This window comes from Enhydra lutris, unplaced genomic scaffold (assembly GCF_002288905.1).
Source record: "Enhydra lutris kenyoni isolate GAN:26980312 unplaced genomic scaffold, ASM228890v2 scaffoldscaffold9, whole genome shotgun sequence".
NCBI lineage: Eukaryota > Metazoa > Chordata > Mammalia > Carnivora > Mustelidae > Enhydra > Enhydra lutris.
In genome coordinates this window covers 13,546,962-13,566,059 of record NW_019154093.1, presented here as the reverse complement: position 1 = coordinate 13,566,059, position 19,098 = coordinate 13,546,962, and the positions used below count along the sequence as shown (strand labels likewise).

General features: G+C 54.0%; 2 protein-coding genes across 2 annotated transcripts; one reads left to right on the top strand and one right to left on the bottom strand.

Moving 5' to 3' along the window:
- Positions 1–207: 207 nt before the first annotated feature.
- On the top strand, positions 208–1,241 carry LOC111142770 (chromosome unknown C1orf210 homolog). Its single transcript, XM_022496065.1, has 2 exons — positions 208–320; positions 449–1,241. Exons 1-2 carry the CDS (start codon positions 302–304, stop codon positions 766–768), a joined length of 339 nt encoding a protein of 112 aa, XP_022351773.1. The 5' UTR covers positions 208–301; the 3' UTR covers positions 769–1,241.
- A 10,391-nt stretch (positions 1,242–11,632) lies between these two features.
- On the bottom strand, positions 11,633–12,808 carry LOC111142767 (transmembrane protein 125). The gene is made up of 2 exons (XM_022496062.1): positions 12,659–12,808; positions 11,633–12,437 (listed from the first exon to the last, which is right to left on the bottom strand). Exon 2 carries the CDS (start codon positions 12,293–12,295, stop codon positions 11,633–11,635), a length of 663 nt encoding a protein of 220 aa, XP_022351770.1. The 5' UTR covers positions 12,296–12,437; positions 12,659–12,808.
- Between the last annotated feature and the right edge of the window lie 6,290 nt (positions 12,809–19,098).

Here is a 19,098-nt window from a genome sequence, read left to right as displayed (position 1 = left end):
CTGAGGCTTGCAGAGCCGGACCCTGCAGCTTTCCCTTACAGATAGCCAATTTCCAGGTGTGCAGCTCTGTCTCTTTTGTGCACAGCTGGTTGTGGCCAACTGTCCAGTGTCCAGAGATTGTGCAGTGCCCTCACGTGGCCGTGCGTCTGCCTGAGAGCGGCACCTGTGCTCCCCGGACACCCACTTGTGTGTGTATGTTCTAGGACTCTGGCCTCCGGCGCTGCCAGGCATCTGGGGGTTTCCTTGGAGCTCAAGCTTTTCTGGCAGAAGCCGAGGCTCACCGGTGTCTTCAGGCCCCTCCATGCGTGAGACAAACCAAAGTGAGTGAATGGGAAGGAGGCCAGGGAAGTGGGGAGAGGTTGGGGGAAGGACCCTGCCCCACACCTTTTGGTTTCTCCAGGGAACCCATCTGGGGTCCCCATCCATAATGCTGTCCCTTTCTCTGCAGCCACTGTGGAGCCCTCAGAGCTCCCAACAGCATCGTCCATGTCCCCCGGAGTGGGTGCTGGGGCCCGGGCATGGCCCGTGCTGGTAGGGGTTGTGCTGGGGGCTGTGGTCCTCTCTCTCCTCATCGCACTTGCTGCCAGATGCCACGTCTGTCGCAAGTACCGTGCCAGCTACCAGCACCGCCCGCTGCCCAGGACAGGGAAGGGGATCTGCCCGGAGGTGGCTGAAGAGGATGATGATGGCTTCATCGAGGACAATTACATTCAGCCCGGGGCTAGCGGACTGGGGACCGAGGGTAGCAGGGACAACTTTTCCTTCTGAGTCCCGATCTCCGGACACCCCACCCCAACCCCGTGCCCGTACCTGACAATGGAAAGATAATGGAGACTACACGGGGACCGTGAGGCTCAGGGACAGAGGTATCTAGGGCTTCAGGGCGAACCAGGGGTAGAGCATCCCTTCTTACCCTGACACTGACTACGAAAGTGACAAACCTTCTCTTGCTCTGTAACCCTCAATGGCTCCCTGCTGTTCTCAGGACAACCACAAGGGCCTGGCCTGGGAAATAAGGCCTCTTTCGACCTCTTGATTTCCTTTCTTGCCTTTCCCACTTCACTCCCTACTAAACAAATTATTTGTTATTACTGTTCTCCCACATGGTGTTTTTCCATGTGCTTTTTCCTCACATGCTCTCCTGGGCCTACACTGCCCTTCTGTTCTCCCAAATCCTCTGTGACAGAGGGCACCCGGAGGGGGACTCACTTGGTGGAGTGGCTGGCTCTTGATTTCGGTTCAGGTCATGATCTCAGGGTCCTGGGATTGAGCCCTGCACGGGGCTCCCTGCTGAGGATTTCTCTGTCTGTCCCCACCCCACTCCCCGCCTCCCCGGCTTTCACAGTGCGCCTGTGCTCTCTCTCCCTCTCCCTCAAATAAATAAATAAGTAAATAAATAACTATTAAAAAGAGATCCTCTTTGACAGTGATAAAAATCCCTGGCCAACAGAGCCCCTCTGGCCCGTCTACCTGCCAGCATTTCTGGTGTGCTGGGATGATAACAATTGAGCGGGTGAAAACCAGTGTGCCAAGTTTCCTACTGAATTTTTTTCAATGAAGTGAGTAATCTACATGGTTACATTTTTCACAGGTAGTAATAAATTGATTTTCATTTTAAATAAAAGTGAAAAGGAGTCACTGATTTTTATTTTCCTGAATTGGGACTTGTGGGTAAGGTGTTCCTTGTCGGGGCACCTGGGTGGCTCAGTCGGTTAAGCGTCTGCTTTCGGTTCAGGTCATGATCTCAGGGACCCCGCATTGGGCTCTCTGCTCAGTCAACAGTGAGTCTGCTTCTCCCTCTTCCTCTGTTTCTCTTGCTTTCTCTCTCTCAAATAGATGAAATCTTAAAAAAAAAAAAAAATGTTCCTTGTCACTCGTAGCTGGAAGGCACTGCCCGCATATCCCCTCCTCCAGGAGGCCTCTTGTGAGCCCTCCCTCTCACTGCATCCTGTGAGTCACTCTGCCCTTCTGTGACCACAGTAGATTGTAATCTGTATTAGAGTTTGTACGTCCATCTTACCGTGCCTGTCCCCATGGCTAGACTGTGAACTCTCTGAAGCCGCAGGCCGTGCCTCATGCTGTGTCCTCATTCTTGCCCATGGCCAAAGCTAAATAAATATTTGTCAAGTTTGTTTCATGACTGCAGGCTGAGGAGTGAGGAGATGAAAGGTGAGGGAGGGAGTCAGATGTGGGAGACTTTATCAATAGTTGATCAAGAGGAGGAAGGCAGGTACATCCTTGCTGGTGAGGAGATTGGGGCAAAGGAGGCAGTTGTGTGTGTGTGTGTGTGTGTGTGTGTGTGTGTGTGTATGTGAGATTCAACAATTCCATACGTTACTTGGTGCTCATCGTGACAAGTGTACTCTTAATCCCCCCCCCCTCGTTTCCCCCCCCCCCCTTCCCCCCCCCCCCCCCGCCGCCGTAACCATCAGTTTGCTCTCTGTAGTTAAGAGTTGTTTCTTGATTTCTCTTTTTTTCCCGTTTGTTCATTTGTTTCTTAAATTCCATGTATGAGTGAAATCCTATGCTGTTTGTCTTTCTCTGACTTATTTTGCTTAGCATTATACTCTCTAGATCTATCCATGTCATTGCAAATGGCAAGATTTCATTCTTTTCCAGAGCTGAATAGTATTCGTGTGTGTGTGTGTGTGTGTGTGTGTGTGTGTGCGTGTGTGCGTGCATATGTACCACTTCTTCCTTATCCATTCATCTGTTGATGGACACTGGGACTGCTTCCATAATTTGGCTATTGTAAATAACGCTGCAATAAACATAGGGGTGCATGTATCCTTTTGAATTCTTTGGGTAAATAAATACCTAGTAGTGTGAATCCTGGGTCGTAGGCTAGTTCTTTTTTAAGATTTTTCAGGAACCTCCATAGTTTTCCAGAATGGCTGCACCAATTTGCATTCCCACCAACGGTGCACGAGGGTTTCCCTTTCTCCCATCCTCCATATCCTCTTATTTTAGCCATTCTGACCGGTGTGGGGGGATAGCTTATTGTGGCTTTGATTTGCATTTCCCTGATGCCGAGTGACGTTGAGCATCTTGTCATGTGTCTGTTGGCCATCTGCATGTCTTCTTCGGAGAAACGTCCGCTCATGTCTTCTGTAAAACTAAAAGACAACTTGCTGAGTGGGAGACTTGCAAGTGACATATCCGATAAAGGGTCCGTATCCAAAATGTATAAAGCACTTATACAACTCAACACCAGAAAACCAAATAATCCAAGCAAGGATCGAAGAAGGGAGCAAGTTAAGCTTCTTTTGGTTGCAGGCAATGGGAAGAGAATGAAAGGGACAGCTGACTCAGGAGGGCAAGGAGCAAGTGACTCCAGGAGCCTGAGGATAGGAACATACTCTTATTTGTGGACATTAACGAGACTCCATGCCTGGGACCCCCAAGTTCTTGACTCCAAGTTTCAAGTACTCAGGTGATAGTCTCATCAGCCCAGTGTGGGTCAAGTATCCACCACTGGTCCAACCAGCTCTGAACAGTGGCAGGCTCCTTTAGTGCAGATGTGATTTTGGGAGCCTGCCTATTTGTTCCAGGTCATTCCCAGACAAGGGGAGGTCATCATGAATCAGATGGTCACCCCATACACCCATTGGAGGCAGCGCTGGCCTTTGAGGAAGGAGCCAGCACAGAAGGAAGGTGAGGGCAGGACTGATATAGGGAGGGGCTTGAGAAAAAGGTTGGTAAAGGAGGGCTGCAGGGCAGAGTTGAGGGGGGCCCTGGGCAGTGATGAAGCTGAAGGGTGGGCCAAATCATCTAGGGCTTTGGCACCAAGAGAGCTTGCATTTTAACATGAGAGCAACTGAGGCTCCGCTGTGGACAGTCAGGGAGTGATGTAATCATGATAGAAAAGTCATTCTGGATGCCGGGCCAATGGGTCAGGAGGCAGAGACCCCGAGGGAGGTAAGACCTGCCTAAGGTATGGTGGGGAACAGAGATTCCAGACACACAGGGAGGCAGGGTTGGTGGGCTTGCTGCTCCTGGATGTGGGGAGTAGGAAGGAGGCAACAAAGTCACCCTGATTTCTGGTCGGGTGGCTGGGCACCTTGGGGAGGGGCCGGCTTTGAGGGAACAAGGATTCAATGCTTGATGGGCGATTTCCAGGGGGAGATGCCCAGGGACAGCTGGATTCACCTGGGAGAAGTCCGGCCTGCTGGTGTGGGTTTGGAACTACTCTGCAATGGGGTCACTGAGACCCAGGAGTGAATGAGATCGGGGCCTGGGTGGAGGACCAACCAGGGAAACTGACATTCAAGGGCTTGTCAGCAGAGAAGGATGTGGCAGGGGAGCCCAGTGCATGTGTCCCCAGCCCTAGCTGTTGTTCCTGAGTCCAGAGACAGTCTGACCCTTGCAGGCCTGGAAAGTCCCCGTGTCTGGGACAGCAGCATAGACGGCATAGACAGAGACCTTGAGAAAGACCTTGAATAGCAGAACTAGGGGCCTCAGGGCATGTCCTGAGCGAGGAAATAGCTGCTGGAAATGCAGTTAGGCCTGTTCCCTCTGCTTATGCCCCCTCAGTGCCTACATGGAGGGGTTGTCCTGTCTGAGTTCTGGGCTAGAGAGTAGCTCAGCTGTCCCCATGGTCACATACCCTTCAGGACCTGAGTCAGAATGTCCGAGTGATCCAGGGAAGGTAAGGGCTTGTTTTTCCTGAGCCCAGCACCCAGCAAGGGTTGGCAGGGAGAGCTTCCTCCCAGAACCTGCTGTGGGTATCACGCCTGGCTGAGCAGGCCCCTGGGGTTGTAGGAACCTTGGACCCTGTCCTGAGAGGCTTTCCTGGATTCCTCTGAGGCATGGTTTCCCCTGTGCTCTACATGCTGGGTCCCCGTATACACAAAGAGAGAGCGTGATTTGGGTCCACGGGTTCAAAGGCCCAGGGATGCTAGAATCGTGGGAGGCCTGAGACTCAGCCAGACCTCTCTGTCCTGCCTCCTCTGGCATCAGGCCCTTGTCCCAGCCTGCCTCTGTCCCCAGCCCTCTGTACCCTGTCCTATAGAATACAGCAGGTGTTAGCTGTACCTTTCTGGGTACCCTCAGGGCTGGCTCCCTGCAGCAGGGGGCCAGTTTTCATCCTGAAGGGGAAGCTTGCCAAGCCTCCTTCCTCCTCATTCACTCTGGGCTGGAGATTTGAATGTGTCTGTTTCCCTGGACTCAGGTCAGAAGATCTGAGGCACCTGGGTGACTCAGTTGGTTGGGTGTCTGACTCTGGATTTTGGCTCAGGTCGTGATCTCCGGTTGTGAGACTGGGTCCTACGTCAGGCTCTGTGCTCAGTGTGAAGCCTGCTTAGCATTCTTCCCCCCCCCACCCTGCACTCCTCCCCCTTACCTCCCCATGTACGTGGGCATGCACACACACACACACACACACACACACACTCTCTCTCTCTCTCTCTTTCTCTCAAATAAATAAATAAAATATATATATAAGATTTTATTTATTCATTTGAGAGGAAGAGAGAGAGAGTGAGCACAAGCAGGGGGAGCTGCAGGCAGAGGGAGAGGGAGAAACAGATTTATCGCTGAGCAGGGAGCCCGATGAGGGCTCGATCCCAGGATCCTGGGATCATGACCTGAGCCGAAGGCAGATGCTTAACCGGTTGAGCCACCCAGGTGCCCCATAAATAAAATATTAAGAAAAAAAAAGAAAAAAAAGAAGAAAACCCAGTGAGGACAGGACAGTAAAGGACTTGAGTTAGAATCTTTGATACTGTAGAACATAGTAACAGTAGGAACAACCGCCCTGCTGGGCAGGAACCTCCATTTTACAGACTGAGAAGCTGAGGCACAAACAAGTTAACTGCAGCTTGCCTGCTTCACTCGCAGCAACGCCGTGATCTCACCCCAGAGTGCCGATGAACAGATCTAGAGAGGGAGCCTCTTGGTTCTTGGACTTGCTCCCACTGTGCCCGGACTGGCAACCCCCGCCCCTGAGAAGTTTCAGGGCACAAGCGCCCAGTTTGGGAGGGCAGGCCGTGAGGGTAGAAGTGCAATGCCCAAGCCAGTCCCCGGGGTTGACTTCCATGCCTATGCCCCGTGGAGCCTCACATATCCTGGGGAACAGTCGAGAAGGTAGCCCCCATCTGTGTGCAGAAAGCTGAGCATGAGGGGACATGTGTTGGTCCCCTGAGGCCTGGAGGAAGCTGCTCTAGACACCTGAGTGTCCCCAGAAGCCTGCGGTTGCATGTGGGATGTAACTGGATATGATGTAAGAACCACCCGGATTGGAACGGATCAAAAGTTTCTGGAACATGTTCTTCCAGTATCAGGGTGTCCAGGTGACACAGCAGAGAACCTAGAATGTGACTCCTGAGCCCAGGAGGAAGCTGTGGCAAGTGCCTCTGTCTCCCTCCCCTGTTGCCCAATGGGGACCTCTGTCTAGGCCCAGACCACTCCACTGTCTCCCCATCAGCCCCCTCTTGGCTTTGCTCTTTACCCAGTACCAGCTCGGATTTCAGGGTCCACTAGGTTGACCTTCCACTAACATCCTCACCTCACCTGCCCCGTTGTCTCCCCATTGCCCATTCTAGGTGGGGCTCCGCCTGAGGCCTGCATCTCAGGCCCCGTGTGCTGTTAAAAAAAGAGCCCAGGGTCGACCCTGCCCGTGCCTCTGTACCTGCCTGGAATCCGGCCTCCTGCGGGCTCCAGGCTTCCGGCCATCTTGCTGTTTCCTTGGCTAGATTCCCCTCTCCTCCTGAGCAGCCCCTTGACATGGCATCAGCATCACAGAGAGAACAATTGTCAGCCAGGGCCTCCCTCCTCTTCCTGCTCCAAACTTACCTGGTCTGCATTCTTTCTTCTCCCCTATCAAAGTGGCATTGGAAGCCCAAGGCCTCCATCGCGGGCCCTGGAGCCACCCTCCCTGCCTCTCCACTCAGGGATGTTAAGAACAGCCTCTTCTCTGCCTTCTGTCTTAAACTTCTGGTTCTGTCCACATTCTATCAACCCATCGCATCTCTCCCATCTTAAAAAGCTGCTCAGTCGCAAAGACGGGTTGGTCCCACCCTCCGAATGTCCATCAGATGTGTTGTGTTTCACTCCGTCCCGACAGCCACCCCTTTGTCTGGGCCCCCATCATCTCCCATCTGGGGATGCCTTTCACCCCCCAAAGAGGTCCCCTGTCCCTGTTTTTGCCCCTCCCAGTTAATTCCCTACGATGCGGGTAGAATGACTGTCCTAAACCACAATTCCGACCAGGCCATTCCTCGGCTTAAAATCCTTCACTGGCGTCCTCCTCACCGTAAGCAATGGTGTCACCCACTATGGAGCTGCTGAAGCCTGGGACTGGCCCAGGGCCCCTCCCTGGGTGCACCCTTGCCTCTCGGCCATGAACGCTTGGGTTCGGGCCCCACAAACTCTCTGTTTCCTTGAGGAAGCCAAGTTCTCTCGTCTCTGGACCCTCCTCCTGCTCTTCCTTCTTTGTGGGATACCCTTTCTTCTCCATCTCTCTAGCTTGGCCTGCTGCTTCTCGTCCCTCAGGGGCCAGCAGAAATGGCCCTTCTGGGACTGACTGGACATTTCTTTTCATTCGTTCTCTCCTAAAGCCAACTCCCAGCTCTACATTGCAGCCAGCCGGGCCCAGATCCTATTCTGGGCAGAGTACTTCCCTCATTAAAAGCTTTCCATGCTTCTCATTGTCCCGAGGACAAAGTCCAAATTCCTCAGCTGGGCTGACACAGCCATTCCACAGACCAGAGGAAAGGTGGTGAAACTATTTGGTAGGAGCAAGGTGAAGGCTTTCCTTCTCCTTTCCCTTCTCCTTCCCCACTCATTTTCTCGTGACACGGAGGCCAAGCCTGGGGGTGGGGGGTTGTTTGCTGGGGTGTGAAAGTGATGGAGAGAACTTGGGGGCCGCTGTGGAAGGAGGAGCTGACCAGGGAAGATTGTGTAACTGATGAGTACAACTGGGGACCGGTTGAGATGGGTGGTGGTGACACCAGGTTGCCTGGCTGTGTGGATTTCTCTAATAACATTTCACCATGAGGCAGACAGGTGGATTTATCCAAGGGCGGGGATTTGCTGGAAAGTGGGACCAAAGGATGGGGGACTAAGGAGTTGAGGACTCTGTCAAGGAGTGGGTGAAATGATGGGTCATGGAATCTTAACTAGAAGGGAGACGAAGACAGGAGGGGCCAGTGGATGGCTGCTGGCAGTGTGGACTGAGATGGGAAATCAGTGAGATGCTCTGAGCAAGCAAACAAGCCGGAGGTGGGAGATTGTGGGAAGTCAGCCCTAGTGATTGCAGAAATAGTAGCATTTCTGCTCTGCCTGTGCCTCAACCCACCTCCTGCCCAGACCCACATTATAAGCTACGTTATAGCTGCGTGTGGTGGTGTTACTTCCCCAGCCCTTTGGAACAGCTCTCAGGGGCAAAGTCCAGATTCTTCATCTGGCATCCTTCCCAGGAGAGCTCAACAAAGGCCTTGCCCATGGTGGCTGCTTACTCGGACATGTGTGCTGTATAACCCCTCCCCTCCCCTTTCTCTAGGACTGTGTTTCTGTTTTCCTTTAGTTTTTTGTTTTTGTTGTAGCATGCTATTTGTTTGTTTGTTTTTCTCAAAGAAACCGTCTGCCTCTTGTTTGGGTTTTTTTAAAAGTAATCTCTAGGCTCAACATGGGGCTCAAACTCATGACCCCAAAATCAAGAGTTGCAGGGTCCACCAACTGAGCCAGCCATGTACCCTTCCTTTAGTTTTTTAAAAGAAACATTGTAAAAGAGTCTAACCTTTACTCAGCTGCAAAAGAGCAGGACTTCTCCCCATGTTACAGGATGGAGGGGCAGTCTGTGGTCCTTCGATGGCCCTGGAGGTGATGAGAATGGGAGCCCCAGAAGAGGGAAAATTTGGGGGCAGGAAGATTCCAGGCCAATAGTGGACAGTGGCCTAAGTTCCCAACCCGTCCCTGTTCTGGGTAGGTCTCTTCCTGATCCTTGCATACACATTGCCATCCATCCAAGCTGAGTCCTTCATCCATGCAGCAAAACTACTATGTGTCAGGCCCACCTTGGGAGCGAGGGACATACGGATGAGTAACACCACAATCCCGATTCAGGAGACAGGCACACAGGGAAAGAATTCTAGACTGGTGCCTGCAGTTGTGGGTCCAGGCATAGAAAATGGGCAACTCATTAGTTTCAGGGGACAGGGCTGGGGAAGATGCCTAGAGAACTGGGTCTTGAAGGGTATGAAGGCAAGGAGAAGAGAGACACGAAGCCTGGGAGAAGTGAGAGGACATGGGACGGTCACGACAGTTCCGTGCGGCTGGCTCCTGGGCTGCTTTGAGGTGCGAGAGCGGCCAGATCATGTCGGGGAGCCTGTGCGTTAGTGTGCATGCCATGGGGGATCGGGCAAGGACTTGAACGTTTTAGGACAGCCCTGAGGTGCCACCTGGAGCTTCCCAGGTATAGTCTGAAACTGGCCCTCGTACATGGAGCGCAGGAAGAGATGAGACACAGAGACAGGCCACTCTAGATCTGTGGCTCGCAGGTGTAATGGGTAAGGGAACTGACTTATGAGGTTTTCTTGGGTGGCTACAAGACAAGGAGATCTCTGGACCTGCCCGTCAGGTCTTGAAAGTTTATACAGAGGCCTTCAGTGGGTTCAGTCTCATGTGCCATTCCGATAGTCTCCACACAACACAACTGTCTCAAGGCTGTATTCCTGGGGCAGCTTCCAGGAGCTGGAAAGTCAAGCGGGACACACATCTGAAGGACAGGAGAAGGGGTGGGGAACTTCCCATTGCCTGGGTCCAGCTCATGGGTCAGCTGGCGGTCACATTCCCCTAACCCCATCACCTCCCCTAAAGTCACTGGCTCAAGGGTGTGTGTTGGGGTTGGGAGGGAGATGAACTGAAGAAGAAAAGAACAAAAGCAGGGAGCCCCAGGAGGAGGCTGCAGAAGTCAGGCATGGATGGGGAGGGTGCTAGGAGTGAGCCCAGAGAGCTGGGCGCCCCACGCACATGTGTCTGGGGAGGCCGCAGGTGGTGATGTGGTCGCTAGACCCTGGATAAGGAAGAAACGAGGGTGCCGTCGGGGACCATGCTGCGCTTTCTAGCCTGGGTGCTGGGTGAAGGCCACAGCTCCCAGGTGAGACGAGGAGCTGGTTCAGGATGAGGACGAAGGGGATGGGATGTTGAATATGTGGGGTCGGAGATTCCATAGTCCCCGGGCAGAGGTTCTGCTGCTCCGGTGGTCCCGGACATGGCTTCTTGTTTCCGCTCACCTGGCTCCCTCCTTGGCAGGCAACACCCTTCCATCATCCATCAGCTCAGCGTTTTCTCCAGGAAAGCCCCTAGATCTTGGCCCCTGAAAGCAATTTTCTCCCCGTCAGAACCCAGGTAGCTCTACGCTTAGCGCCCCTTGGAGGCCTGTCCGGTGTCCCTGCCTCTCTTGGCTCCCTGGCAGGGCTACGGGGCCCCTGACCTTGGATGTTAGAGGTGATCGTTGCCACCCAGGAAGTTCTGTGCCGTAGAAGGGCGATCCCTTCCAGGGCTGACCCCAAGCAGACAGTGACTCTTACAGCCCAGGGGGGTTTCCAACAACCCTTCCGTGCCTGGGGTTGGGGGGGGCAGGTGGGGGTGGGGTGCAGAGGGAGGCCAGCCAGTGCAGCAAGTACACAGGCCAAGATATCCCAGTCCCAGAGGTGAGATAGGGAACTGTGGCCTCCAGGGGGAACCAGCTGATGAAACCCCAGTGCTTCAGGATTTACCTCGAAACAGTGCAGGAGCAAATGTGAAGGATTCGGGGTACACTCCCCCTGCCCCAGACCAGAAACCCACCACCTTCCCAAAGGGAAGCCCCTCCTCCCCCCAGCTTGCCCGCACGGTACCAATGAGGAGAAACCACACGCCTGACTGGGGACATGGCACCTTTGTCAGCTAGAGGGAGACACAGAGTATTTATTACCTGTAGAAGGGCAGTTGCTGGGGGGTTATTGGGGAGGGGGACGGAAGGTCTCTAGGTGAGATGGCCAGGGACAGACAATCACCATGACAGTGGCCACCACTTTTATTGCACACCTGCCACGTGCCTGATCCCTCCACACACGATGGCATGTGGTCCTCACGATCCAGTTCACAGCACATGACTGTGACTCTCCAGAACCCAGGGCTCAGAGAGGTTCAGTCACTTGCCCCAGGCCCCCAGCTGGTGAGTGGCAAATGGGGGGATTCCAGTCCAGTCCGGAACTTTCTGGAGCCTGTGTCCTTTCACTTTGTCACCTGTTACTCTCCTCAGTGAACAGGTGCCGGGTTGGTCTCCGGGCTAGGCAGGTAACAGTCCCTCCCGGAAACTCCCTGACAGGTGTTACAAGGCAGGGTTGCATCTGAGGGGTGTCGGGAATAAGGGCCAAGAGTCTTCAGGGATCCCAGAGAGAGTCAGGGTCACCCCCCCCCACTTCTGAGGAGACACCCCCATGCCTTCCTGTGGCAAGGGGACATGTGGGCTCTTCAGCACAGGTCATGCAGCCTCACAGAGGGTCGGACAGTCCTGGGGAGATGGATAGACTCGCACACTCCCTGGCATGTGTCTGTGCAAGCACACGCCCACCCACGCGCACCGACAGCCTGGCGCAGCCCTGTGGCTGCTGGGGCGGGGGGGGCGGAAAGGGGAATTGGGGCTTGGTCAGATGAGGCTGGCGATGCTGGACGTGGTCTCGTGACGCTGGCCAGCAGACAGCTGGCCCGAGATGCTGAAGGTGCTGCCGTGGCCGCCGTGGTCACCGGGGGTGGTGGGGGCGGCTGTGTGGAGGGGAGGACAGTGTCCGCTCAGACCCACCTGGTACAGCAGCAAGCCCAGCAGCAGAAGTGAGCCTGTGGCAGCCAGGCCGATGCCCACTGACAGCATGGCAGCCAGCGGCCGGGCCGGGGCAGGGGCGGCGGCCAGCCCGGCCAGCGTTAGGCCGGTGACCAGCACCACCAGGCCGCTGAGCAGCACCACGAGCGCATCGGCCCCTCCACCGCTCCGCAGCAGGGCCACATGGTGGGGCTGGCGAAGACAGTTCATGTCCTGCACCGCCGAGCTCATCAGCTGCTTGACCAGCACCAGCAGGGCCAGCAGGCAGAGCACTGTGCCCGTCGCCAGCCGCCACTCACCGGAGCGGCTGCTGGTGGAGGACAGCAGTGCCACGCCACCCGCCCCACAGCCCGCCACCAGGACCACGGCCACGGCGAAGCAGAGTGCGGAGCGCCGCGGCTGCTGGGACCACCATAGCTCTACCTGCTCTCCCAGCATGTCTGGGGGCAGCCCCCCCGGGCCCGGCGGGGCTGGAGCCTCTCCTTCAGACATGGCCAGGGGGCGGGGGAGAGGGCAGAGGGCAGTGTCAGGGGTTAGAGGGTGTGGGTCATGGCCTAGAGCCCCCACCACCTGCTTGGCAGCTAGAGGCCCAGAGTCCCGTTCCTCTCCCCGTCCGGGGTGTGGTCACCATCACCTGCAGGGGGGATCACACCTGTTACCTCCCCAAACAACTCACCCTTTATGGTCTCTCCTGGGAGCCTTGGGGATGATCCCTGGGACTCCTCCCCAGTGTCCCCTGACAGCCCCCTCCCCAGCACTGCCACTCAGGAATGCTTCTCCAATGATCCCAGGAGAGTTCCCCCACATAACACATCCCCCACCCCCTCCAGGGAAGCCCCTGGCCCAGCCCCTGACCTCTCTGGCTCTCTCAGTTGCCTGTCCCATCCCGGCTGGCCGAAGGAGCTGGTGTCACAGTGGATGATAGGACCAAGAGCAGAGATAAAGCCTCATTCAGGATCTGCCTCACATGGCCTCAGCTGTCACGGCTGGCTCCTGGGGGGAGGGTAGTGGGGGGGGGAGGGGGCTTATGACTTAACCCTTCTGGAACCAGCAGCCTGACCCTGAACCTTCTTTCTTGGGACACAGCTACTTCTCTGTGGGTCAGGATGTAATCCCTAACTCTTCCCTTCCCCCATATCTCATCTGATTTCCTACCCACAACTGCTGGTGCCCCATCCCTCTCTCCCCCAAACCCGGATCTCCCTCCTAAGCTCCAGACCCATAAGCCAATCGTCACCTTCATGTTCCCTAGTCGTCTCTGATGCAACACTTCCCCGCCCAAGCTCCGTCATCTTAGCCTAGACCTCCTCTCCTGCTCCTTACTTCCTTGTGAAGTGCACGTCCCAGGGAGGCTACCTGTAAACCTCTCTCCACACTGTCCCTGCTTCCATCCCCGTGCATCCTGCCACATCATCCCCACCCAAGCCCCTCTTCCTGCCTCCTTTCTTCATTCTCCCTCTCACCAATGCCCCCATGCCATCCTCCTCCTCCACCATTATTCTAAAGTGGAGCAAACGGAGGAGGGCTCTGTCCTTGAACCCCAGCTGCTGTCCTTACCAGCCATGGGACTCTGATGAAGGACCTGACAGTGGTTACTCATTTAACATTTAACCTTCCTCTAGAGGCCAGCCAACATGATTCAAACTGGGCAAAATAAAGCAGCCATGGTCCCTGCCTTCAAGGAAAGCCAGCTTACAGCAGGTGCTTATATGTGATAAAAGCCCCGAGTGGGGGAGTCAGAAGAGGGGTTCAGGGGAGGGTCAGAGAAGCCCCTCTTAGAGCCTCAGTCTTCCTATTGGAAAATTAGGACGATAATATTTATCTTGAAGCATGGGGGCGAGTCATTTGACATCTCCGCTTCAAATGCATAGATGTCCAAAGACCTCTTTAAAATAAAAGAATACATGTTCTCTCCTCCAATTCAGGAGAGGACTTCTGCTTTATATATAGGATGCGGGTCGTGGGTCGTTCCAGGAATATGATGAACGTGGCCCTCCACGGGTTAACACCCCGATGAGTGGTCCTTCCCCACCCCTCTGCAAGGGCAGCCACACACACAGGGTAGGAGCAGGTGCAGATGCCCCCAAGGGAGGTGGGGGAGGGGCCTTAGGAGTGGACCAGAACTGAATCCCAGCATTCCTCAGGGCTGTGACTTCACTGGTCTGAAGGTGCTAGCACAGGTGTGCTGGGACAGTGGGGCCAGGCTGGGGGTGGGGTGGAGGTTCTCAGGCAGAGCCAGGGGGGAGAAGGTGGGGGCGATGGGGATCAGGGGATCATGGGGGACTCACAAGAAGTCTGGAAATGCTGGATCCGATCAGAGCAGGCTGGGCCAGGCAGGTGGGGGCATTCCAGCTCCGTTTCCGGGGAGGTGCTTCACCTGCCTAACCTGCGTCCAGGTAAGGCCTGGGTGTGGGGGGGCGGGGGGAGGGGGATCAACAGGTGTTTCCTAGGCAGGGCTTGAGCCGATTGGCTGACGTGGCACAGCTCCATCTGCCGGGCTGAGGCATTCCAGGGAAGGGAGGGGCTTCTGTCTGCTGCTGTTAGGGCTCTAACACAATTCTCAGATCTGGGCAGTAGGAGGAATGTTGTCTATCTGCCCCAGAGTCCGGACCCTAACCCATCGCTCCAGCTCCAAGCCCAGCTCAGTTTTAGTTCTATCCTAAACCTAATCCCAACCCCAGGTGCACTTTCAAACCCTAATTAGATTTCCTAGCTCCGACCGCAACCCCTAGCCCACATCTCAGCCCCAACCCCCAGCCCCATTTCCAAATCCAATTCCAGCCCCAGGTTCAAATCCCAACCCCAAATCTGGCTTGAAACCTCAGCTCCAACTCCTCACCCCGGCCACAGGCTCCGTATTCTGGAATTAGATCCTAGACTACAACCTTGACTCTTGTTCCTGAATTCAGCCCCAAATCCCAGCCCCAGACTTGAATCCTGCCTCAGCCCCAAATCCCAACACCAGCTGATCCCCAAACCCAGGCCCAGTACCCTCATCCCTGGATTGGAGCCCGTACAAGCCCGTTGCTCTGTTTCCTTTAAAGCCCCAAGTGCCTAGGTTGGCCTCCTGGACATGGCTCCTGCTGGGGGAGGTGGGACTTGAACCCAACCAAAGGGGAAAGGCTTTTCAGGTGTGAAAAACGACCTCCCTTGCTTAAAACTCTTGCAGAATAAACCCTTCAGGGTATCCACCACACTCCTTTGCTGGGCTTGAGTAGCCCCTGCCGTCTACGCCAGGCCAGTCATTTGCCACTGGCCCCTGCCCTCCAGCCAGATGGCATGCCCCGCAGTTCTGTGTGCTCTGTCCACTGCTTTGCCCTTCCAGTGGGTTTTTGAAGTCAGAGTTCCCCTGCATAGGGTATTTGCCACCATCCAGCCTCAGTCTGGCCAACTCAAATTCTTCAACTGGGACGTCACCTCCTCCGGGATCCAGGTGGGTTTAGGTGCCTCTGGTATACCCACGGCCCCTGTGCTTGCTCTGCAGCTGCTCTTACCTGAGCCTGTGCTGTCATTGCCTCTTTACCTATTTGTCATCCCCCATGACACGGGGGTCTTAGTGTCTGTTTCTGCTAACCACCTGACCATAGTAGGCAGCATTTTGCCTGGCATGTGGGAAGTAATGATAAATATTTGTCGAATGAATGAATGTGTGAAGTGATAGGGGCAGGCAGTGTTCGAGATAAGGCTGGAAGGACAAGTTTGACAGGTTGCACCGGGACTCACTCAGGTGAGGCGTTTGGACTCCTCTGAGGTGCCCTGGGGGATTCTGAAGTGTCCCATAGATGTGGCCGGGGCCCTGCTTCTTCTTCTTCTTCTTCTTCTTTTTCAAATATTTATTTATTTGACAGAGAGACACAATGAGAGAGGGAACACAAGCAGGGGGAGTGGGAGAGGGAGAAGCAGGCTTCTTGCTGAGCAGGGAGCCCGATGTGCGGCTTGATCCCAGGACCCTGGGATCATGACATGAGCCCAAGGCAGATGCTTAACGGTTGAGCCACCCAGGGGCCTCCCTGCTTCTAATAATAGGGGAATCTGGCAGCACCCACCACACGCACTTTGGGTAGGTGAAGGGGGTCTGCTTGGAGGTGGTTGCAGACTGTCACCCATTTCCTGGGTTGGGCCTCTTGCAATGTCTCTTGCTTTCTCTCCTTCTGATACGTGTGAAATAGAAAAGGAAAACGAAGTCCGGGTTTTCTTCCCATTATCAGCTCACAAAATAACCACGCTTGAGCGTCTGTGCCTCTCTTAGCTTTGTTCAGTGCGGGTGATGGGGGAGCCAGTCATAACTTGAGAGCAGTGCTAGCAAATAGAATTACAATGCGAGCCACAGATATGATTTAAAATTTTCTAGTAGGGGCGCCTGGGTGGTCAGTCTGTTAAGCGTCTGCCTTCGGCTCAGGTCATGATCCCAGGGTCTAGGGATTCCCTGGGATCCAGACTCACATCTATCTTGAGAAGCCTGCTTCTCCCTCTCCCTCTGCGGCAACCCCTGCTTGTGCGCTCTCTCTCTCTCTCTCTACCTGGGTCAAATAAATAAATAACTTAAAAAAAAAAATCTTCTAGTAGCCACGTTAAAAAGGTTCAAAAAAAGGTGAAAATAACATATGATAATTTTTATTTAACCCCCAAATATTTTCATGATCGTGAATGATTATGATTTCCATGTAGTGTATGATTACAAATGAGTGATAAGATACTTCAGTCCTTTATTCTGGAAATCTCAGTTCAGACTAGCTACGTTGCAAAGGCTCAGTTGCCACATGTGGTCCATGGTTCCCTGACTGGTGCAGATCTAGATGATTCTTCCCCTCGAGGAAAAGTGCAGGCAAGCTGACTTGCTGTGGGGCGGGCTGGATCTCAGGGAGGCCCACGTGGGTGTGCCACTTTGCGAAACTTTACAAAGGTACCCCCTGCCCTGGGGCGAGGGGGTGAGGGGGGGTGAGGGGGCAGGGAGGGTCAGGGTTCCAGGATGTGTGTTCCTCAGGCTGAGAGGCTGATTTCTAACAATTATTTACCTTCCTGGTTTTAAAAAGTCAGCCCCAGCCAGGCCCATGGTCTAGCTGTCCTGAATGGAGCTGGGGCAGGGGAACTCATGAGATTTTTTTCTCCCTTTCCCCCGAGCAGTTTGAGAAAAGACCTTGTTGGGCGGTGGTAATGCAGCCTAAAAGGTTCCTTAGCTTACACTGATTGCACGAGTCCTTGGTGTCTGGATATTATCAAATAAGTCTGCAGTCCAAGTGGACAGGCAGGCTCCTTGCAGGGCTTTTGAACTGTGTTCCCAAAATAGAAGCTGCGGGGGTAGCTCAGATGGGCGTCAGTGAAAACCAGGAGTAGGAGGTGGCAGTGGGCACAGAACACAAAATATGGATTCTTTTTTTTTTTTTTTTAAGATTTTATTTATTTAAATGATGGAGAGAGAGAGATGGCAAGAAAGGGAACACAAGCAGGGGGAGTGGGAGAGGGAGAAGCAGGCTTCCTGCTGAGCAGGGAGCCCGATGCGGGGCTCGACTCATGGACCCTAGAATCATGACCTGAGCCAAAGGCAGATGCTTAATGACTGAGCCATCCAGGCGCCCCCAAAATGTGGATTCTAACTGGTCGATTAGATGGCCATTGGACAATGGGAATTCTGAGAGGTCCACCTCTCAAAAGAGAGGCCCCGTGGCCCAGTCTCCCTGCTTCTGCTGCATTTCCCCCTCAACCTACTGTCACCCGGGAAGCCGGGCTGACCCTGTCCTCATGCGGAGCTGGTCCTGTCCTTACTATGCACATGCCTCCAGTGGCCCACCTTCTTCAAACAGCCAAAGTCCTCCCGGATCTCCAAGGCCCTCTCTGATTTCATCACAGCTATCCCTCCCTCACTTGCTCTTGCTTGGAGGCTTTGCATGGGCTGTTCCCTCTGCCTGGAATGCTTTTCTCCCACGTGACTCCCTCCTGCACCTTCTGTCAGGTATGTGTTCAAATATCACCTTCTCAGCAAGAAGCCCTTCCCCGACACCCTATAATCACAACCTTCCCCACTTCCTACCCCTGCCCTATTTTATTTCCTTTATTCTCTTATGTTTCTCTGTAGCAATTATCACCGCCCAGCAGGCTATATATTTTTCTTATCTGTCTGGAATATTGTCTCTTTACTCCCCTAAAACGGAAGCTTCATGACGGAAGGGATTTGAATCTGATTCATGATGTCTCCCCAGTTCCTAAAATAGGCTTGGCGTATAACAGGTGCACAGTGAATGTGCTTTGAATGAATGGTGGAAAGCCTGTGGGTTTGGGAGCTAGATTGACCTTGAAGTGTCAAGCCCCAGCTCCAGCTGGGGAACCAGAGAAAAACTGCTTAAACTGTATGTGTTTCAGGCTCTCCATTTGTAAAATGGGGACAATAAGTACTTAATCTAAATTGTGTGTGTGTGTGTGTGATTAAATAATATAATTATATTCTTGATTAATTCCAGCAAACATTTACCATTTCCTTTCTCTGTGTGCTGTTCCAGGTGCCAGAGACACTGTGCTGAGCAAAAGACGTGCTGTTCCCGCCCTCCTGAAGGGCGGCCTGGAGGGCAAGGGGCATAAAGCGGTTTGCAGCTGGGGTGACAGTCCCCTCAGAGAGACATCTTTGGGAGTGTCTGCCCTGTGCACAATGACTGCCTCCCCCCCAGGGATGAACCCCAGCAACGAGAATCACATTTTGTGACCCATCCCCCTGGCTGTAGCCGGGGGTGAGCCCCAGACTCAAGCAAGGCCCCAAGTAGTTCTCTTTTGGCATCTTGAAGTCAAACTAGAGATTCTGTTTCAGCTTTGGAGCAGGTACTAATGAGACGCCGAGGCACCATTTGCCAGCTGAGCTGGGGGTGGAAACTGGTCTGCAGAGACAGGTGAGGACAAGAGAGGGAGGGGTGGTTTCAGCTAGGCTCTGGTTCACGTTTGTCTTGAGGCCTGGTTGTATCTTTGCCTGGAGATTCCTGAGACCATCCCCACTCTCACCCCCTTGCCCAGCCCAGTGATAAACTTCCCCTTTTGCCTTAAACTGGCTGGAGCTGGGTTTTGTTACTTGGACCTAAAGAAGGGCTTCCATAGTTCTTCTGCTCGGAGCTAGACTCTCATAGTCCCAACTTGAATATACTTACTCCTCCAGAACACAGAGGTGGTGCTAGGTGAGTCCCAGTCGTGAGTCCCAGTCTACACGTGACACCCCTGCCAAATCCCAGTACGTGACACACCCTAGATGAGCAGTAAATGCCAATTCTTGTACAGGATTGGTCATCGTAAGTGATGGCGAGTGTTAGTTCTTCCTG